Genomic DNA, 20,631 nt, shown 5'->3' on the forward strand with positions numbered 1-20,631 from the left:
AAAAAAGTTGTTCTCAAGGTAGTATCTCTTATCATTGTAGTACTTAATTTATAGCAAGGCTACAGTTTGCATAGACTAGATGGATGCTTTTTAGCTTTGTCAAATACAGCTAGAAGAGAAGATGCTACCTTTTGTAAAATACAAGAATTACCATAAAAGTATGGTAAATTGTTAATAATAAGAAGAAAAATATCCAGCATCACTAATAATCAAAATTGACAAAAATATGAAATAATTTTTATATAAATTTGGCAATTAACAAATTAAAAATCTAGTGTAGTCAAGGGTAGAGTTAAAGGGGAAATCATACACATTTAAAATCTGATGGGAAAATAAACTGTCTTGGAGAATAATTTTGCATCATCTGTCAAAGCCTGTTTAAAAATGTTCAAATGTTAGAAATATTTAGAAAATTTTCATAAATAATTAGATTTATTTGCTTTAAGATGTACGTGTATTTTCATTTCTGAGTTACTTATATTATCAAAAGCTGGAAAAGCCTGCACTTTGAGCAAGTGGACATTGGTGAAATGAATTGTTGCATATCTGTGTTAAATAAGACTGATTAAAATTCATACTAAGAAAAATTTTAATTTTAGGAAATAACAGTAATTGAATATTAAGAAAAAGGCAGAATCTTAGGCTATATATTATTTGTAACCTGGTTATTAAATATGCATATTTTTATAAAGAAAAATTATTTTGCACCCAAACATCTGCCTGGTGGCTCAGACAGTAAAGAATCTGCCTGTCAATGTGGAAGATTTGAGTTTGATCCCTAGGTTGGAAAGATAGGCTGGAGAAGAGAATGGCTTCACACCTCAGTATTCTTGCCTGGAGAAGTCCGTGGACAGAGGAGCCTGGTGGGCTATAGTCCATGGGGTCACAAAAAGATACAACTGAGTGACTAACACTTTTGCTTTTCATCTTCATGTGCATTCTTGATGATTTTTAAAGATCTTTCTCTTATTTTTCAGAAAAAGTAAGTTATACCTTACATATAAGTTTGAAAAGGCTCAAAATTTTGTCACAGAACCTGAGAAACTGGTTGCTTTGCTTTTAAGTACAGACTTAAACTGTTAACATGTCAATATGCTGTCTTCTCAGATTTCATTGTATTTTCCTGGCCAGATGTTTTTCCAATGATCTGTTCACTGTGCAAAGAAATTGAGGATATTTAACATTTTTGTCATGCACTTATCTTTATTCCTGCCTCTAATGATTTTCTACCTCTAATACATTTTGTTTCTGTTGTTCCTCTCAACTCTACAAACTAGATCTCAATGCTGGAGAAATCCTACAAATGTTTGGGAAGATGTTCTTCGTCTTCTGTCAAGAATCTGGTTATGATACAATCCTGCGCGTCCTGGGATCTAACGTCAGAGAATTTCTGCAGGTGAGCAGTTTGAGGCCCTGGTCCAAAAGTTCTGATTTTGTTATTCTCCCCCGTGAGCTCTAGAATGCCTTCGTTCAGTTGGCTGGATGAGTGTCTAGAGGCTGAAATGCAATCATAGGGGCATTTTCCCTAATTCACATAAAATAATAATTATTAGATGGTCTTGAGTACATTTTAGCATTTTTCCTTCATATTTTTTCTTTAATTTTTGGTTCTGACACTAAACATTCAAGTTCTAAGCTAGCGGTCTCTGAAAGACTCAACGTGTTGCGATCCATTCAACTGCCTTTTAAAAAATAAGTCTTTGTGCTAGTAGTTGTGCTTTTATGTATATAACCTGGGCTTATTTTCTGTTTCTAAGTCATTCTGACTTTAAGTAATTAAATAATTCATCAGTATCTGTGAAGTTCTACCTGAAGCTCATTGTTTCAGGGAAAGAGCCTGCCACCAAAACACGTTTGAGAATCATTGCTCTGAGTTACATATTAGTTCATCTACTCTGGAGAGGAGAATAGGAACTCTTCCGGAGTCCGTCTCAGGTGAAGTCAAGATAAATAATGTCACCAAAGGCTTTTGTTTTCTTGTTAAAACTACTTAATTTTTTTCTTTTTACTAGTGAATGACACATCAGGTGGGAGACTATTTTGGGATCAACTGTCCTATTTTAAGCACAGGCATTTTTGAGACTCTCATCTTAAAATGTGCTAGCATTGAACATTACGTGGTTGTTTGTAAAGGATATTTCTTAACTGGCCGCTGAGAGCAGCCAGATCTTGCTGGAAAATGATGTCAGTGCAAGACCAGCTGAACTGGAGCCCAGCTTGGAGGGAATGTAAACGACTTTCAGTCCAGCTGCGTTATTGATTTAACAGCCAAAATAAGAACTTGAGTGTTTAATCAAAATGTCTGTTGTTTACATAGTGACATTTTTCTTATAAACTTAAAACAGCATTAAATCAAGATGGAAACAGGTTTCCAGTCTCTGCCATGGATTTACCAAACTACTGGTGGCCAAAAAAGCTGCCACTTCCAAATGAAGTCGCTGCCAGGAGACACTTAAATTAACCTTTAACAGGCTGTATTTAAATGAATTATTTTACATGGATTAAAGTTTGAGATTTAAAAATATTTTGAGACTTGGGGGGTTAGAATACATTCCCATTTTTAATATTTCTGTTGACTCCTGGTCGCTTTCTCAACTAAGTTCCAGTTGCAGCTCCTTTCTCTTAATTTTATCTTTCTCTCTCAATGGTCACATCTGTGTTGACAAAACAATCATGCAAATAGTTCACTTCTACCTTTACTCATTGTGACTGTCTGCTAAGTGTCCAGTGCCTCATTTGAGGACTGGCGACTCCTGGTGGTTTCTCCTGGTTCTAGAGTTGTCCTGCCTGCAGGCTCGCCTCTATGTAACTAGGCTAGAAGGCACACTGGGCTTCAAAGAGAATGCAAATAGCTCAGGCCTGTTTCATATTGATTACATGGTAAAATGATAACATTTTGGGAATACTGAGTTATGTGAAAATGTATCATAAGCATCAATTTCACCTGGTTCTTTTTCCTTTTTTAAATGTGGCTACTGGAAACTTTAACACATATGACTGATGTTTGTGACTTGTTTTAATGGCTCCTAAAGCCTTTTATTTTCACTGGACAACATTGTTTTAAATAGCTCTGAGTCCATTTTCATCAAAGTCAATAGGCAGTTTTAAAATTGCACACAATTTTATTTTATTATTATTATTATTATTATTATTTTTGGTACAAGTATGAACATTGAGGAAACTGGAAAGTTAGAATACTATAAAGTTTTCATCAATATTGTTTATGCTTGAATTTCTTCCTGGTTTTGAAATTGAATATCTTGATGGCAAACTGGTTGTATCAACATATTGCTTTCCTGAAAAGTAGATATTTATGGTATGAGTAGGCTAATTTCAAATAAATTGAATGGACTTTTAAAAAAAAAGTGCCTATGAAATAAAGCAACTGATTTTCATAAAGTTTTTTAAGATTCTAGCTCATATATAAAAATTGACACTTTTCATTACATAAAATAATAAAACATTCTTTATGGTTGACATCAATCCTTTGTAAAAGAGTAGGATAAACTAGGCCTTATTTTAAAGATATTTAAAAGATTTTTTTGTGTCTTTCTCCACTTGACCTTAACTAATCATTAAATCCTTAGAGTCTGTTTCCTAAACACTGAATTTTTCAGAATCCTCCCACTTGTCTTCATTCCCCTAGCCTTCGGTGGAACAGTCCACCATGCTGTACAGAATGCATAGGTTTCCTCATCTCTCTGTGTGACTCCTCCATCTCCTCGTCATTCTGTAACTAGTGATTTTTCTTAAAAGCAAATATATCTCATTCCATCATTGACTTGCTTAAACCCTTCAGTGATTCCCAGTTGCTCCTTGGAAATGTAAAAAGCAATTAAAATAATTGAAACTACTTACACCCCCGTCTATCTCTCTTCCTCTCCTGCAGCCCAGCCAAACAGAATTTCTTTCAGACCATATTTTTTCTAACTAGCTTTCTCCATGTTCTGAGCTTTTGCACCTGCTCTTCCCTTTGTCTGGACAGTCTTCCCACTCCTTTTCACCTAGACTGATCTTCTTCATCCTGCTGGTCAGAATACTTCTTCCGGGAAGGTTCCACTCCTCTCTTAAGGTTCTACCCTGTTGGAGTCAGGGAACTGACATTTCTCATGTTTTCACAGCACCTGTATCTCCCTACCCACAGGAGTTCTCACTGTAGATCATTTCCTGTTTGGGACTGGAATGTAAATCCCATGAGGCTGGGGGTTGTGTGTAGTCCCTTAATGATGGTATCATCACAGATACTATCTGGGAATGAAAAAACATATTTTAAAAATGAATAGGTGCTGTTTATACAAAAATAGGAAGCAAATACCCCAGTAGCTCAAGGTTAATTCTATTAAGGGTAAAAAAAATTCATTTTGAGTAAGGCTGCTTCTCTGCTGCTGCTGAGTCGCTTCAGTCGTGTCCGACTCTGTGTGACCCCATAGATGGCAGCCCACCAGGCTCCCCTGTCCCTAGGATTCTCCAGGCAAGAACACTGGAGTGGGTTGCCATTTCCTTCTCCAGTGCATGAAAGGGAAAAGTGAAAGTGAAGTTGCTCAGTTGTGTCCAACTCCTAGCGACCCCATGGACTGCAGCCCACCAGGCTTCTCCATCCATGGGATTTTCCAGGCAAGAGTACTGGAGTGGGTTGCCATTGCCTTCTCCTTGAGTGAGGCTATATAACTTTACTAAGAGATTGATTATAGATTGAAATATAGAAGAGTAGACATGCTCTAGACCAATTTCCTTTTCATATGGACATGGCAAATTACTGTTTATTAATTAATATGCAACTGACATTACTTATATCTATTGAAATTTTCAAAATGTTTACCCTGACATTTCCATCTGAAGCTCTCAGGTAGCAATAAAATAGCTACTGAAATTCTAACATGGGAGACCACTGGCCATGCCTTGGCCTGGGCACCTCTGTTCACTTGCATCCTTCTGAGGGGGACTTCCTTGGGGGTGTCTCTCCCAGCCTCTCGGTTGGATACATTATTAAGAATTACTGTATTAAAATGTATATTTTTGCTTTTATTGAAATAATTTTTATGTTTTCTGAGTACCAGGCACAGTATATAACAATCAATAAAGAGTCTTTGAATGATAGAATTAGTTAATTCTGAGTTATATGTATATATTTTTTATTTGGCCATTTATATATTTTTATTTAATATGCTATTTTATCTGGTTAACAACGCTATTCCTTTATAAAAATTTTATAATCAAGGATATACTCTGTAGATAGTATCTGTAGTTCAGTTCCAGAAAAATATTTGTTTCTCACTTAGCTTTTGTCGTTTCCTTTGATTTGTGTATTTAAACAATTTGACAATTTAAACAGCTTAAATAATGGACAATTCTCCTTTGAAAGGTTTTGCTGCCAATATAAAATTCCTGGTTCTGTTTATTCAATCTCCCTGTGTTTTCAAAGTCAATTTAAGAATTTTTACATCATGTCTATTTTTAATCTACCTCAAGACTTTTACAAAAAAATAGCTAAAAATTCTAAGTAGATAAAGTAATAAAATGTAAGAAACATTTTTATAGGATGCTTTTTAGAAAATTACTCTTCTCTAGACATTACACAATTTGGAATTGATTTTTCCTAAATGTTCTGTGAAACAATAAGTTTGTGGACTGTTGATAAAACTAGATAATCCTTGCAATTAATTATTATCCTTTTCCTGATTTAGTAACCAGAAATATGATTTATTATAAAAAGATAAACAAAAGTAGGAAGACATTTTGATTTAGGTTTTTGTATTTTATAGATTTTTTTTTTTCTGGATTTCTTTTCTTAAAGGTTAGACTGTACTTCACAAGAATTTTTTTCTCTATTTTGCCACTTTTTATTCTTGAATTAGGAATAAAATGTGGTTTCATGCTGCTGCTGTAGTAAATTTCTATGTTTCACATCTAGTGTATTGATTAAAATAGTGCAGAGAATATATCAGATTTGAAAGCTCAATAAAACTACTGGTAAGGAATGTCCAATCTGATGGTATTCCACCCTAATCCACGCTCACCTTGACTTTTGATATCCTACTGCATAATTGCAGGTTGTCTTTTCCCAAAATTGCTGCAATATGATTTTACTTCTCCCCCATGACAAGGTAGAGCTCCCATCCCTTGGATCTGGGGTGACTTTAGTGATTATTTGATCAGAAGAGTATAGCAGAAGGAACATTCTTAATACTTCCTAGGCTAGTTCATAAGAACTCTTGGAATTTCCGTGAGTATCTTGAAGCACTTGCTCTTGGACTGTTCCCTGGAGGTACCCACTGTGAAATGAGATGCTTCAACCACAGCAGCGGTGCTGCTGGCTGAGCCCTCGGGTGTCTGGGTGATCCATCCTGGGAATCAGCCTGGTGGAGCATTATGGTGACTCCATGGCAAACTTCCATCTCACCCCACTCTGAGAACTTCCCACCGAGTCCAGATAACCCACAAAAACATGAGAATAATATCATTGTGTTACACAAATAAGTCTGAGGTGCTTTGATTTATGGATAATTGGAGCAGAATTCTGTGTGCTGTTTTCCCCTTTATTTTTTGTGTCTGTGTTAGTAGGTATGTGTACATATGTACACATATTTACAGAGAAGTTGAGCTTTGATTAATCTGGGTTTCAAAAGGTAAGATTGTATATGGCCTCTGGGACTGGAATCGAAGTCAGTTCACAGCTGGGCTACTGATCCACTTTTGGTGGTGTTATGTTATTATCATGTAATATATTCTTTACCTCCCCAGTAATTTTACAGATATAAAATGAAGTCTAGATGAGCATGGAAGGCTGTCAGGCTGACTACTGAAAAATAAAGGAGTCATATAAAATCTTAGAGGCCAGTTAGGATTTAAATCATGAACCTGCTTAAATAGGCATAGGAATCTCAGTAGAAAAGCAAGCAAATACTCTCTAATCATTAGCTGGAAACCTCAGCTTCTTCCACTTTTACTGTGAGTTTGGGGCTGTTTCACTCACTCTCCCAATTCATATATATCAGAGTCTTCTGGCAGGGCCTGTGTTCAGCTTGTAATGGGATTTCCTTAAATCTGTGTTGGCTCTAGGTTTTGGCTTCTAACAGACAGCACTGTAATTTGGCCAGCCTGCCAGGAGCAATCTGGGATTGATGGCCCATCTAAAATTCTTAAATGTTTGTGCAAAGTGTTATTTTGGGAAAGCTGAGGTTTTTTCCTGAACAGCTGTGAAATTCTAATACTTCCCTAAATTATTTATAATATTTTTTAGAAAAAAATGCACCATTCATTTTATTTTTAACTTTTGAATTTCAAAAGGAACTTTTCTCAGCATCCAAATGCCAATTTCTGTAATCTGTATCTACTTGAAGAAAATTCACAGTGTGAGAGCCAAGAGTTGAGTTTAATCGGTGTCTTACGGAGGACTATGGCTGGGGAGACAGTGTTTCAGGAGCCTCTGAGAAATTATCCCAAAGACCTGAGGGTGGAGGTCCGTGTGTGTGTGCTGTGGGCGGAGAGGGGCATGCAGTCAAGCACACATCTCCGTACAAAGCTGCTGCTGGTCACAAAGAGCAGGTATCATAGTTAATGTTTTTAGTGCTTCTCTCAGTGTGGAAGATGCAAGAAGCCAGGTTCATGAAAATTTTCTCCTGAAAATATCTGAGGGCCTGTTCTAGCAGTTCCCCTCATTCTTCATCCTCACCCTGACTTCTTTCCTGGGGGTGTTGAAGGTCAGCGGCTACAAGGGCTCAGGGACTAAATTCTTACAGAACACGGTGGCAAGTGACATTCCTTAGTTGGCACCTGAAATTTTAAAATTTGATAAGTTAGAATTTTTAAAGGAAGATAATATTTTAGAATTTTAAGAATTTTTCTTTGAATAATGTATATGTTTTCACAGTTTTGCAAAATATAGTCAAATGAAAATAAATGAAATTTTTTTAACATGAATTTAAAAGCAGTATAATAAGTGAAATAGTTTACCCAGGTAATTTTATGACTATTTTCATTTTTTTCTTTAATTAAAATTTCTCTTGAGATGATGGTAATAATAGGTAGTTTTAAAAATACCATTTAAATAATTTTAGTGACTCAAGGATAATTTCTTTTTTAAATAAATCCTTGTGCTAAGTTGATTCAGTCATGTCAGACTCTGTGAACCCCCGGACTGTAGCCCACCACGCCCCATGGGATTCTCCCGGCATGAATACTGGAGTGAGTTGCTTTGCCACGGACTGTAGCCCACCATGCCCCACGGGATTCTCCTGGCGCGAATACTGGAGTGAGTTGCTTTGCCCTCCTCCAGGGGATCTTCCCAACCCAGGGATCAAACCTGCGACTCTTACATCTCCGGTACTGGCAGGCGAGTTCTTTACCACTAGCGCCACCTTTACATTATTTATTTTAGAGAAGAGTCTCTGTATCTTTTCAGTTGGAGAGCTACTTCTCAAGGAGTTGCTTGAAGTAGAAAAGACGAAAGTATCATTAAACATTGACTCTTACTTGTTCTGACCTCATACTACTCACACCCTGACCTTGGCGTTTCTCATAATATGGGGGTGAGTTTCTGCTTTACCTAGGTCCTCCTTGTTTTGGTTTTTCACTTTAAAATTCTGACATGACATCTTTCTTAAAAACTTAAAAAATGATTTTCAAATTATGTGACTCTCACAAGTAAATAATGTTGTTGGTCTTGCTTTTCAGAAGTGTGAAGAATCAAAGGAAATACTGTGCCTCATTCCTTTCCTTAAGCGGAGAGAGATTTGCAATGATTGATTTTTAAGGCTTTTTCCTGGTATAAATGTCAGTAACACTCTCAAATGACACAGATGGCTCCCTTCTCTCCATCCACTAGAGTAAAGGTTCATTTTAAAAAATTAATTAATTTGGGGAGGGGCTGTGCTGCTTGGCTTGTGGATCTCAGTTTCCTGACCAGGATTCAACCTGGGGCCACAGCAGTTAAAGCCTGGAATCCTAACCGCTAGGCTGAGCCTAACCACCACTAAGGGAACTCCTTAGAATAAGGATTCTTTAAAAAAATTATTGACGTATTTATTTTTATCTTTGGCTGTTACTGCAACAGCTTTCTCTAGTTGTGGCAAGCAGGGGCTACTCTTTTGTTGCGGTGGTGGGCTTCTCATTGTAGCGGCTTCTCTTCTCACACAGCACAGTCTCTATAGGGCTCGTGGGCTTCAGTAGTTGTGGTTCATGGGCTTAGTTGCAAGTGGAATCTTCCCAGACCAGGAATTGAACCCTCTCTCCTGCATTAGCAGGCGGATTCTTAACCTCTGCACCACCAGGGAAGTCCTAAGGGTTTCTGAAGACTGAAAAATCTCTTTCTCAAAACTTTTAAGACAAGGCCTTACTATACCTATTTATGTGCATCATTTAGGAATTTTTAATTAGATACCCTGGACGCAGGGGAATGAGGTATTTAATTCTCAGAAACTTTCCTGTGTGTGTGTGTGTGTGTGTGTGTGTGTGTGTGTGTGTATACATGTGTGAATCTTTGGAGTATTTCTCAAAGGACTAGTAAGTCTCTCTTGTGTCCTAAATCTGTGGTGTGTGCTAAATGTAGAACTTGTTTCCTAGGATGCTTGCATTGGTTTTTCTTCTATAAATGACAAAGCTAGGAGACTTAAGAGTAGCAGAATTCCTGAGAAACAGTTCTTTCATCTTGCATGTAGAAAAAAATGGTAAAATGATATTAGAACATTAAGAGAAATGAAATGGAAACCTCAGACCAGTCTTTTAATATATTGAGGCAAAATAGACGAACAAAACTCCTCTTCATTCCCTTCCTGTTTTCTAGTGTCATAAAGCTAAGAAGAATGATGTGAAAGCATATTTGAAGTTGGCTTTACTGTTTGCTGGGAATCTACTTGTGCTGAAATACACGTGTTGCCATTCAACTCTTTTCTTTGTATACCCACCTCCATGGGTATATTTAGAAATTAAAGAATACCAGTTTCAATATGAAATCATGATCTTCAGAATATATTGCTACACCCATGTGGATGAATAATTAGCTTTGTACGGATGGTATTATAAAGTGTAGACAGACAAGGTTTTCTCTTGGCTATTTTGAGTGTTTTTACTGTGACTTTTGAGGTTGCTGCAAACAATTGGAGTCTGTGAAGAAAGCACATTTTTGGCAATACTAATGTACTCAGTTGGAAATAATTTAATTTTTAATCATGAATTCTATTTTTCATAATAGACAGGCAGTGGTAATAGCTTTAATTTTGAGAGATTAAAACCCCGTAAGGGAAGCTGTAACTAAAGAAATCCCAAGAGTATTTTTATGGTTAGATACTATCTAAAGAAAATCAATATTACATTAAGTGGTGTTAAATCTTTTATGCTCCAAGAAAGCACTTTAGTTGTCCATTTAATTAATAGCAAATTCAACAAAACAGTCAATCTCTGGAGAATTGGTTACCACAAAGACTTAAAAGATTAACATTTGACTTCATACGTTTTGGTTTCCCATTTGCTTTGAATTGATAAATTTAAGCAACGTTTCATTATTAATATCTCAGTACCATCAATAACTTTATTTAATGTAAATGTTAAATTGAAAAGGCTTTATGTAATTAAATTATTTAAATTAAAATGGCTCCACATTAAGGGAGCAGCGCCTGTCCCTATGTGACTCCTGGCCTGAGTTCTGGGCTGTTCTGGCCCATCTCTCACTTTCTTTAGCATCAGTGATGCAGAGAAAGTAAATGGTACCATGGTTACCGCCTCCTGCCGTCTGCTTAGCTGCACACAGAAATGTGCACATACAATATGACAGAAGTTGAAAATAGATAAGTGTGAAAGTGATATGGGCATATTGACCTAAGATATACTGTATTTGAACATTTCATAGAAGAAAAAGTAGAAAAGAATTAAAATGTATATTTCAAGTTAGTGTTTGACTCATTTAAAATTTTTTTTTCGGTAAAATGAGCCACAATCCAGTACCTGGGCCTGACTACATTAGGAAATTTTTTAAGGAACAAGAACAACAGTTCAATTTAGCAGCAACAAGCTGAATTTTGACTTTGTGGGAAACAGAAATAAATATAAAACCTTTCTGGTGATTTCCTTTCTCACCAGATTTTCTCTGACAGCATTTTTTGCAGCATCAGCAGAGGGGTGTGAGGGGTCTGGCAGGATTATGAGGAGTAGGCCTCACGTCTTCCCTTTCCAGGAAAGGATTCCCAGGGGAAGAACTCGTCATAGGAAAACCCGCCGTGTTACTTACCAAGTAAAGTGGCTTGAGGCTTCTATAAACTGACCATCCTCAGCGCCTGCCACGTGGAGTCCCTTTCGTATGGCAACAGCAGCCTCTGGAGGAGTCAGGACCACTTGCTGTTTGAGTTAAGAATTGGCCTGGCTTGATTAGAAGTGGTGTAAATTGAGGGAAGAAAACAAGATCTTAGCACTAAGCATGAATGCATTTCAAAAAGAAACCAGGGCCACCAGTTGAGGAGACAAGATGTTTATCTGAGTCAGAATGCCAGTCTCTGAGGCCTCAGCTCTCCCCTGTGCTCTGCGTCTTTGGACCCCGGCTTCACTCTGAGATGTTGCTCCCTTTCATGCACCCAAAGCCACTCTGAATTGTTGGGTGATTTAAACCACGAACTGCTTACAGTCAGGGTCTGCGTCATGTGGATCTGATCCAGCTCTGTACCCTGCCCCCGCCTGCACCGCACACCCTGCGAGACATGCATGCATGTGCTTTATACAGTGGACCTGTGGTGCACATACAATGCGCATACAGTGAGTAGATGGGATGAGCACGTGGCGGGGGCCAGGCTGCAGTGCCCTGATGGAGTCACCTTGTACCATACTCGCTCCATCTCCTTTCTGATGTCTTACTGGATCCTGTTTCCCTCACCTGGCCCCTTTGAGGTGTTCAAAATGCAAACCAGCCTTCAGTTTTATCCCATCCCCAGCACCTCCTTTTCAGAAGTGCTCCTTTTTCTCCCCCAAGAACACCATGCATGCATGCATGCTAAGTTGCTGCAGTTGCGTCTGACTCTTTCTGACCTGTGGACTGTAGCCCACCAAGCTCCTCTGTCCATGGGATTCTCCAGGCAAGAATACTGCAGTGGGTTGCCATGCCCTTCTCCAGGTGATCTACCCCACCCAGGGATCTAACCTGAGTCTCTTATGTCTCCTGTATTGGCAGCCGGGTTCTTTACCACTAGTGCCACCTGGGATGCGTCCCCAAGAACACCATAACAAATCTTTATTGCAAAATTGTACTTAAATTAAGTATCACATTTCTTACTGAAATCAACTCTATTATGAAATTTACAAACCATTTAAATATGAATTTGAAATCTCTGCATACTGAGTAATACTTATATGTGAAATATATATGAAATGATATTATTTTTCCCAAACATGTTCTTTATCTTTATTTCTGGCATTTAATCCTAGTTTTAAATACCTTTTCATTTTAAAATTGTTCTATCTTTTTAAGAGAAAATCTGAAAATTTGATATTTTATTTCTTATTGAAAAATCATTTTCAAGCTGTAACTCAGAGGGAGGATAACTCTGAAGGACCCCAGCACAGAATCCTGTCTCAGTATTTCCCTCTGAACTGGCCTCCTGCAAAGGTGAGAGGAGTCTGTTGGTGTATCAGATGTGCTCCTGAGGCCTTTGGTATTCTGAGATCATTTGCTTTTCACATTCTCTTTAGCAATAACCACCAGTTGTTGACAGATTACTATTTGATCGGCGAATTAGCTTTTTTATTGTTACAGTAACAAATTACCACATGCCTAAGTGCTTAAAAGAACACAAATTTATTATCCTATAGTTTCCTAGGTTGGGAGTCTACAAGGGGTCTCCCTGGATTGTAATGTAGATACCAGCAGGACTCAGGGAGGGCCTTGCTTCTTCAGGGGTTGGCAGAATTCAGCTCCATGTGGCCACACACAGACCCGTGGACCAGTTTTCTTACTGGCTGTCACTGGAGGCTGAGTAGGGCCCCAGAGCGCCACCCCCCAAGGCCCTGCACAGGGTGTCCTGCATCTCAAATCCTGCTTCCTTCTCAGCTTTCATCCCTCCTTGTAACCAGGAAACGTTCTTGGCATCGAAGACTCAGTCACTCATGGAATTAGGCTGGGTCCACCCTGGTAATCCAGGATAATCTTCCCAATTTCCCAACCCCACTTTGCCACATGAGGTAACGTATTCAGAGAGTAGGTCTGGAAATCTTTGGGCCAACATTATTTTGCCTACTACACCTGGGTGTGCTAATGTTTTATATACATCATTTTAGTTATTTCTATTTTATCAGAGGAAATCTAGTCTTAGAGTTGGGTAAATTGGCCACATTATCATGAGGTGACACTTGTTCAGTCGCTCAGTCGTGTCCGACTCTGCGACTCCATGGACTGCAGCACTCCAGGCTTCCCTGTCCTTCACTATCTCCCAGAGTTTGCTCAAACTCATCTCCATTGATTAGATGATGCCATCCAACCATGTCATCCTCTGTTGCCTCCTTCTCTTCCTGCCCTCAATCTTTCCCAGCATTGGGGTTTTTTCCAGTGAGTCAGCTCTTCGCATCAGGTGGCTGAAGTATTGGAGCTTCAGCTTCAGCATCAGTCCTTCCAATGAATGCTCAGGGTTGATTTCCTTTAGGATGGATTGGTTGGATCTCCTTGCAGTCCAAGGGACTCTCAAGCGTCTTCTCCAGTACCAAAGTTCAAAAGCATCAATTCTTCGGCACTCGGCCTTCTTTATGGTTCAATGCTCACATCTGTATATGACTACTGAGATGACAGTGGCATGATTTAAATCCAAGTCTGCTTGATTCTAAAGCCACCTTCCCCGTGACTCCAACACTGTGCTGTGCTGTGTGTGTGTGTACTATATATGTGTAGCATGCACACACACACAAAGAAGTTACAAATGTGCTGAAAAGCCAAGTCAAAAGTATAGTTTGCATCATTTCTTCTGGTGATCTTTAAACATATCTGTTTTTTTTTTAATATTAGAGGGTGATACTAGATAGTGGGAATTTGGTATGTTCTGAATTTATCACTAAGCTATAAGAACAGAAAATATTTATTTGCAAATTTATTAGTTTTCCAAGACTTCAGTTCCGAAAGGTTCAATTTCACAGGTTCACTGTGAGGCTGTACCTTGATTGGAAACTCAGAAGAAATTAGACTGATTTAATTTCCAAAGTGATTTTAATTACTAAAATATTATTTCACAAAAGAATATACTGACATTTTCATATGCTTATAATTCTGATATAGTTTTTTGAATTAATAGTTAAGGTTTAGTATTGTTAGAGAAACAAGTGGTAATATGTGATCACTTTGGGAATTCCATACTATTTATCATAACATAAATATACAGCTGCCCAAACTCCTGTAAATATGCATATCTTTGCTTTAACTTATAACTGTGTTTCTTTTTTCTGCTTCAGGCATCCTTTTATATCCCCCTTGTTTGTTTACCCTTCCTTAAAATATTTCTACTGTAACAATCAAGATGTTTTTCTTTTTTTAAAATCTACTTTATTGAAGTATAGTTGATTCACAATGTGTTAATTTCTGCTGTACAGTAAAGTGATTCTGTTATACATATATGTATATTCTTTTTCATAATGGTTTATCACAGGATATTGAGCATAGTTCCCTGTGCTATTATATAGTAGGACTTTGTTGGTTATCCATTCTGTATATAATAATTTGCTAATCCCAAATTCCCAACTCATCTCTCCCCCACTCACTTCCCCCTTGTTAACCACAAATCTCTTCTCTAGGGCTGTTCTCTATGTCTCTATGTCTGTCTTTGTTTCGTAGATAAGTTAGTTTGTGACATAGATTGGATTCCACATTTAAGTGAAATCATATATTTGTCTTTCTGTGTATCTTACTTCAGTTAGTGTGACCATCTCTATGTCGATCCATGCTGCTACAAAGGCTGAGTAGTATTCCATTGTACATATGTACCCCATCATCTTCATTCATTCACACAGATGCTTTTCTTAATTGCATTACCTTAGTTTCATGCTTTCTGGGTTCTGGCCTTGTCAGGATGCATCCAGGGAAGGGTGTACCCTGGGAGCATTCATGTGGCCCATCTGTCTGTCTCCAGACTCAGCTCTGAGTCTGCTCTCTCAGCCTCTCTTCTGAGAGTGACTGCTGTGCAGAAACAGGATTTACTCATCACCATTTCTTCTTCCCTGCAGAACCTTGATGCTCTGCACGACCACCTTGCTACCATCTACCCAGGCATGCGGGCACCTTCCTTCCGGTGCACCGATGCAGAAAAGGGCAAAGGACTCATCCTGCACTACTACTCAGAGAGAGAAGGGCTGCAGGATATTGTCATCGGAATCATCAAGACAGTAGCTCAGCAGATACATGGCACGGAAATAGACATGAAGGTAACGGGCAGTAACAGGGTCTCCTCTGAACGCAGGTGACATGTAGAGTGTTAGAGAGGCTCCCAATTTGCCCTTGGACATTGCTGTTAGTGGACCTCAGTAGAGATATAGATCAGCCATAACAGTGGTGACACTGGCCATCTGCTATGCTTGGCCTTGGAAGGCATTATACAGGAGAGTTTTCTTTGTGGAAGCAGATTTTCTTTCCCTTTATATATTGCTCAAGGCAATGGGAAATTTAATTTGCATTTCCTGGGAGTCACACTTGTTGGAAGCAGGAGAATCTGTGACTGGCTTAGCTGTGGCCTTCAGAATACAAAAACCCATGGACACATTCTAAAATAATATGGAGTATTATGTCACTGTTCATGGCTTCTTTGTGGATTTTTTTGGGGTCTATCCCTGAAATGTGGTTAGAATATCTCATTTTGTGAGCCAAAAGTTTTGCTTTTTTTTTTTTAAATTAGACTGTTAAAATTAAGCCTGGTCTCATACTTGCTTTGTTATTGATGATAAACCCACTGTTTTGAGTGATGATTTTAAGGTATTGATACAATAACTGTGCGGTAAAAGGAAAGTTTTTCCGTATTTCTGACCCAGAGAGCTGCTCCCAGGCAACTGTGTTTTGTGTCTTCATATTTAAACACAAGAGCCATTTTTTAGTGGCCCTAAATTTGACAAAAGTGGGGAGAGGGGTGCCCTACTACTGTTAGTTTTTTCACAAATGGTAGCATTTTCTTATAGAAAAAGCATCCCAAATACAGGATTTTATAAACACTGGTAGGTGAGCAAGTGTAACTTTAAACATAAATACAAAGTGAACAGGCAAAACCTACGAGCCTTTTGCTTTTTAGAGAAATGTCATGTTCTCCTGCAGGGGTGGTCTCACCAGAGCACAGATGCGACTCCAGCTCCTGTAGAGGCTTCAGGCTCACTTTCTGAACTATGCCCAGTCGAACAGTTTCGAAATGATGGCAAGCAGTGACAAGCATAAATCACTGAGACTGATTCTTAACTTTCTCTTGACTTTTACTTGGTAAAGGCTGCCCATCACACTCTGACAATTTAAAGCCTGTGCTCTGGTTGTGTTTATTCACCAAAGGACCTCCTGGAATACTAGCCATCCTTCCTGGGCTTACTCCACAGTGTTTTCATAGACCTGTGTACACTAGTTCAAGATAATACTGACTGCTGCACATCATGCAGTAAATCCAGCTACTTTCTTCTAGCTTCCTTACTTTTTTTTAACTGTCTTTCTTTCTTTATGGAAAATCTAATAGGCAGTATGCTTTCTTACATATACAGTTACATTCTAACATACGTCAGAAGCCCAAACTTGAAGTACAGTATTACACAAGTAAAACTTGTAGCATTTAGGTTGATTATATTAGGAAAGCATCCTGCACTTTTAATCTAGTAATGTTGCATTACATTTCAGTTTTTTTTCTTTTCTGGAGCTTCTGTTAATTCTGACATGATCCCCAAGTACATCCTTTGTTTTTCTGTATTAGAAAGTGGGCAACGTGGAACATGATGTTATCAAATCCAGAGACATTTAAAAATTAAAAACTTAGGTAAAGGATTGAAATTCATCCATGATTAGGAATCTCACTGGAAATCAATTAAAATTCAATATGCCTTTCATTTCCAACTTTGGATTCTAACACCAAACTAACACCTCATCTCGAGTGAGGGAGCCTGTGCCAAGGGGGTTGTAAACACTGGTCTGCTCTTGGTTTGTTAATTACTTAGCCAAGGCAAGCAAGAAGCAGGTACATAGAAACTTCAGGAAAGAAAAATTAACTGGGGCACACTTGGAAACTGCAGTTGCCATGGTGATTAGAGTCTTTGCTTGGGAGGTTGACAGCAGTAGCACTCTATATACAATTCAAGTTTTTACTTAGTTGTGGTAATCACTTATATACACTTTATACAATATGGGTTGTTCATTGATTCAAGTACTCCAAAATAAATGTCTGAAATATTTGTATTTGGTATTTATATTTGGTATATTTAGTTTTTTCAAGGGCAATGTTTTAATTTCCTGAGGTATTCTTTTTTTAATTAATTAATTTTTTATTGAAGGATAATTGCTTTACAGAATTTTGCTGTTTTCTGTCAAACCTCAACACGAATCAGCCATCGGTATACATGTATCCCCTCCCTTTTGAAACTCCCTCCCATCTCCCTACCCATCCCACCCCTCTAGGTTGATACAGAGCCCCTGTTTGAGTTTCCTGAGCCATACAGCAAATTCCCCTTGGCTATCTATTTTACATATGGTAATGTAAGTTTCCATGTTACTCTTTCCATACATCTCACCCTCCCCTCCCCTCTCCCCATGTCCGTAAGTCTATTCTCTATGTCTGTTTCTCCACTGTTGTCCTGTAAATAAATTCTTCAGTACCATTTTTCTAGATTCCGTATGTATGTGTTAGAATGTGGTATTTATCTTTCCCTTTCTGAGTCACTTCACTCTGTAAAATAGGTTCATCCACTATCCTGAGGTATGCTTACGTCCGTAAGTCTCATAAGTCTGGAGCTACCAGACAGTTTAACTACTTAAGAAATAGTAGACCATGTCATGAAGTGATAAATGAAGCAGAGGTTACAAATATAATCAGAAAAGCCGTTTTGCAAATTTAAGCAAAGCAGAAGAGTAGAACTGAGGAATTGGTAAACTTGGCTTACATATAATTCAGTTCTTCTAGGTGAAATGGAAAGACCAAAACATCAACATTTTTAGATTGCTTTGTGTTGCTTTGGAGACTTTAGGAAATGAGTCTTCTTGGGGCAAAATATTCCCATAGTAAATGAGAATACTGATCTTTAACCAGTGTAGTAGATTGGTGTGGAAGTTTTAATAGTAATACCCTGATTTCCTCATGAAACAATATGTGGGAATATGTATACAAGAGTCCATATTAATTGCTATTTGTTCCTTAGTGTCAGAGTTTGGTGTAGTGAACTAAGGAAAAAAGGGGAAAAAAGCAATGCTGCAACTGAAGAAATACTTATTTCTTATTTAGCTGCAACTGAAGAAATACTCTCCCAGCTGCCTCCCATTTTGATCTGGCTGCAACTCGAGATATGTTTTTCCCTTTTTAAGAGGACATGTTGGTTGCAGTTTCTTAAACTCAAAAGAAAAAATCTTTTTTATACCTTAGGCATGTATTTGCTTGTGAATAATATTTAGAAATGTAGTTATTTTTTTTAAATTAGAGAGCTTCACTCATAATCAGGATTACTCCCATAGAATAAACTTCTAGATTTGGAATTAAATCAAAGAATATAATTTGGGGAGGGGGATTTTTATGCATATTGTCAATCTGTCCTTCAGAAAGATTAATCAAAATACCCTTCCATTAGTGGTATATGAAATGACTCTTTTTTTTCTGTATCCTACCTAATATGGCACTGCAGTTTTATATACTTGCCAGTTGATAGATAAAAAAGACATCACATATATTTTAAGATATATATTTCTGTCATTTAATTTTCCTCTGTTTCTACACAGCATTTTTTATCATATTAAACAGTACTGCGCTGTCTGATATGTAGGTCGTTTACCATACGTGTGTGCCTGGCTTGAGGGGGCGTTAAGCTTATTGGGACAGGGGATGCTTTACTCCAGATTCTACTAAAGAGGCTGCATGGACCACTAGGGGACTCGTACCACATTTTGCAGTTTTACTGTGAATAATTATTGTCTTCAAATTCCCTAAATCAATGTCCAAAAATAGTTTTCTATATTAGGCATATATAGTATTTGCATATTTTAAGTTTTTAAAATTAACCTTCTAAATGTGGTTCTCATTACTAGTTTCTTAGGTATTTAGATATTGTAACCAAATGGAAATGCCAGACAGTTAACGCCGTTTACCTCTTTGGCATCCAGGTTATTCAACAAAGAAATGAAGAATGTGATCATACTCAATTTTTGATTGAAGAAAAAGAGTCAAAAGAAGAGGATTTTTATGAAGATCTTGACAGATTTGAAGAAAACGGTACCCAGGAATCACGCATCAGCCCGTATACGTTCTGCAAAGCTTTTCCCTTTCACATCATATTTGACAGGGATCTTGTGGTCACTCAGTGTGGCAATGCCATCTACAGAGTCCTTCCCCAGGTAAAGGACATTACATTCCCTGGGAGCCTGAGATGAAAGGCCACAGAAATGCTACTGTTACACGTGGCCACTCATTCACTTAACCTTTGTTTATCTGTCAGGGAACATGGAGCACTTGGTACATCACAGAAGTCCTGTAACTGTAAACTCGGTATGTTTGAGCATACTGCAACTTTGCCTAGGACAGCTAGTTTTTTTTTTCTCTTTTAATCACAAGAGCAGTGGGAGAATTTTGCAGGAATTGTGGACTTGTTTTCATGAGAAAATGACTTTCCAGTAACAATCAGCTTTCGCTTAATTTATTCATCATTGAGCAAATAGTCATTGTTTGTCTGCTGTCTGAAAATAATGTTCAGAATCAACCATTGACACTTTTAGGCAAAAGAAAGGATTTTAAAATACACCAAAGTGCTAATTAAGTGCCCTTTTCTTTTCATCTATCTGCATTTTAGCTCCAGCCTGGGAACTGCAGCCTCCTGTCTGTCTTCTCCCTGGTCCGTCCTCACATTGACATCAGTTTCCATGGAATCCTCTCACACATCAATACAGTCTTCGTGTTGAGAAGCAAGGTAATCAAGATGTTATTTCACTTAATGTGAGGAAGTAAGGTCTGTTACAGATTAGAAATGTTCCAGAGGGATAATTAGCTACACAAACATTCTGTGAGATTCAGAAGGTGTAGAGAGAGCAAAACCAGACCCCGAAGGGAGTCCTGTTTCAAAAGCAATGGTGCTAATTTGGGGGTTGTCTGAGGAGTAGTGGGATTCTATCCACGGATTAAAATGAACAGAAGTGAATTTTGAAAATACCTTGCCTGGATGGGCCAGTCACACGTGATGAACCAGTCATGCTTAGTTGCTCAGTTGTGCCCAACTGTTTGTGACCCCATGAACAGTAGCCTGCCGGGCTCCTCTGTCCATGGGACTTTTCAGGCAAGAATACTGGAGTGGGGTGCCATGTCCTTCTCCAGGGGATCTTCTTAACCCAGGGATCGAACCCAGGTCTCCCGCATTGCAGGCGGATTCTTTACCGTGGGGAAAATCAGAAATGAGAGTCACAGAAGCTTTCCACAAGGATGTCAGAGTAGCACAGCTCCTGTCTTCCTGGGTTCAGTTTGCATTTCT

The 20,631-nt window shown here is 38.2% G+C and overlaps 1 protein-coding gene across 9 annotated transcripts in view; it reads left to right on the forward strand.

Annotated features, from left to right (window-relative positions):
* GUCY1B1 (guanylate cyclase 1 soluble subunit beta 1) overlaps positions 1–20,631 on the forward strand; it is a 92,474-nt gene that overhangs the window by 19,273 nt on the left and 52,570 nt on the right. For all 9 annotated transcript variants that reach the window (XM_081544522.1, XM_081544525.1, XM_081544526.1 and 6 more), the window contains 4 exons: positions 1,278–1,396; positions 15,181–15,378; positions 19,277–19,507; positions 19,960–20,076. In XM_081544522.1, coding sequence (XP_081400648.1) covers positions 1,278–1,396; positions 15,181–15,378; positions 19,277–19,507; positions 19,960–20,076 — 665 coding nt within the window. The remainder of the gene's footprint in view (positions 1–1,277; positions 1,397–15,180; positions 15,379–19,276; positions 19,508–19,959; positions 20,077–20,631) is intronic.

This window comes from Giraffa tippelskirchi, chromosome 11 (genome assembly GCF_054371585.1).
Source record: "Giraffa tippelskirchi isolate mGirTip1 chromosome 11, T2T-mGirTip1v1.2.pri, whole genome shotgun sequence".
NCBI classification, from domain to species: Eukaryota; Metazoa; Chordata; class Mammalia; order Artiodactyla; family Giraffidae; genus Giraffa; species Giraffa tippelskirchi.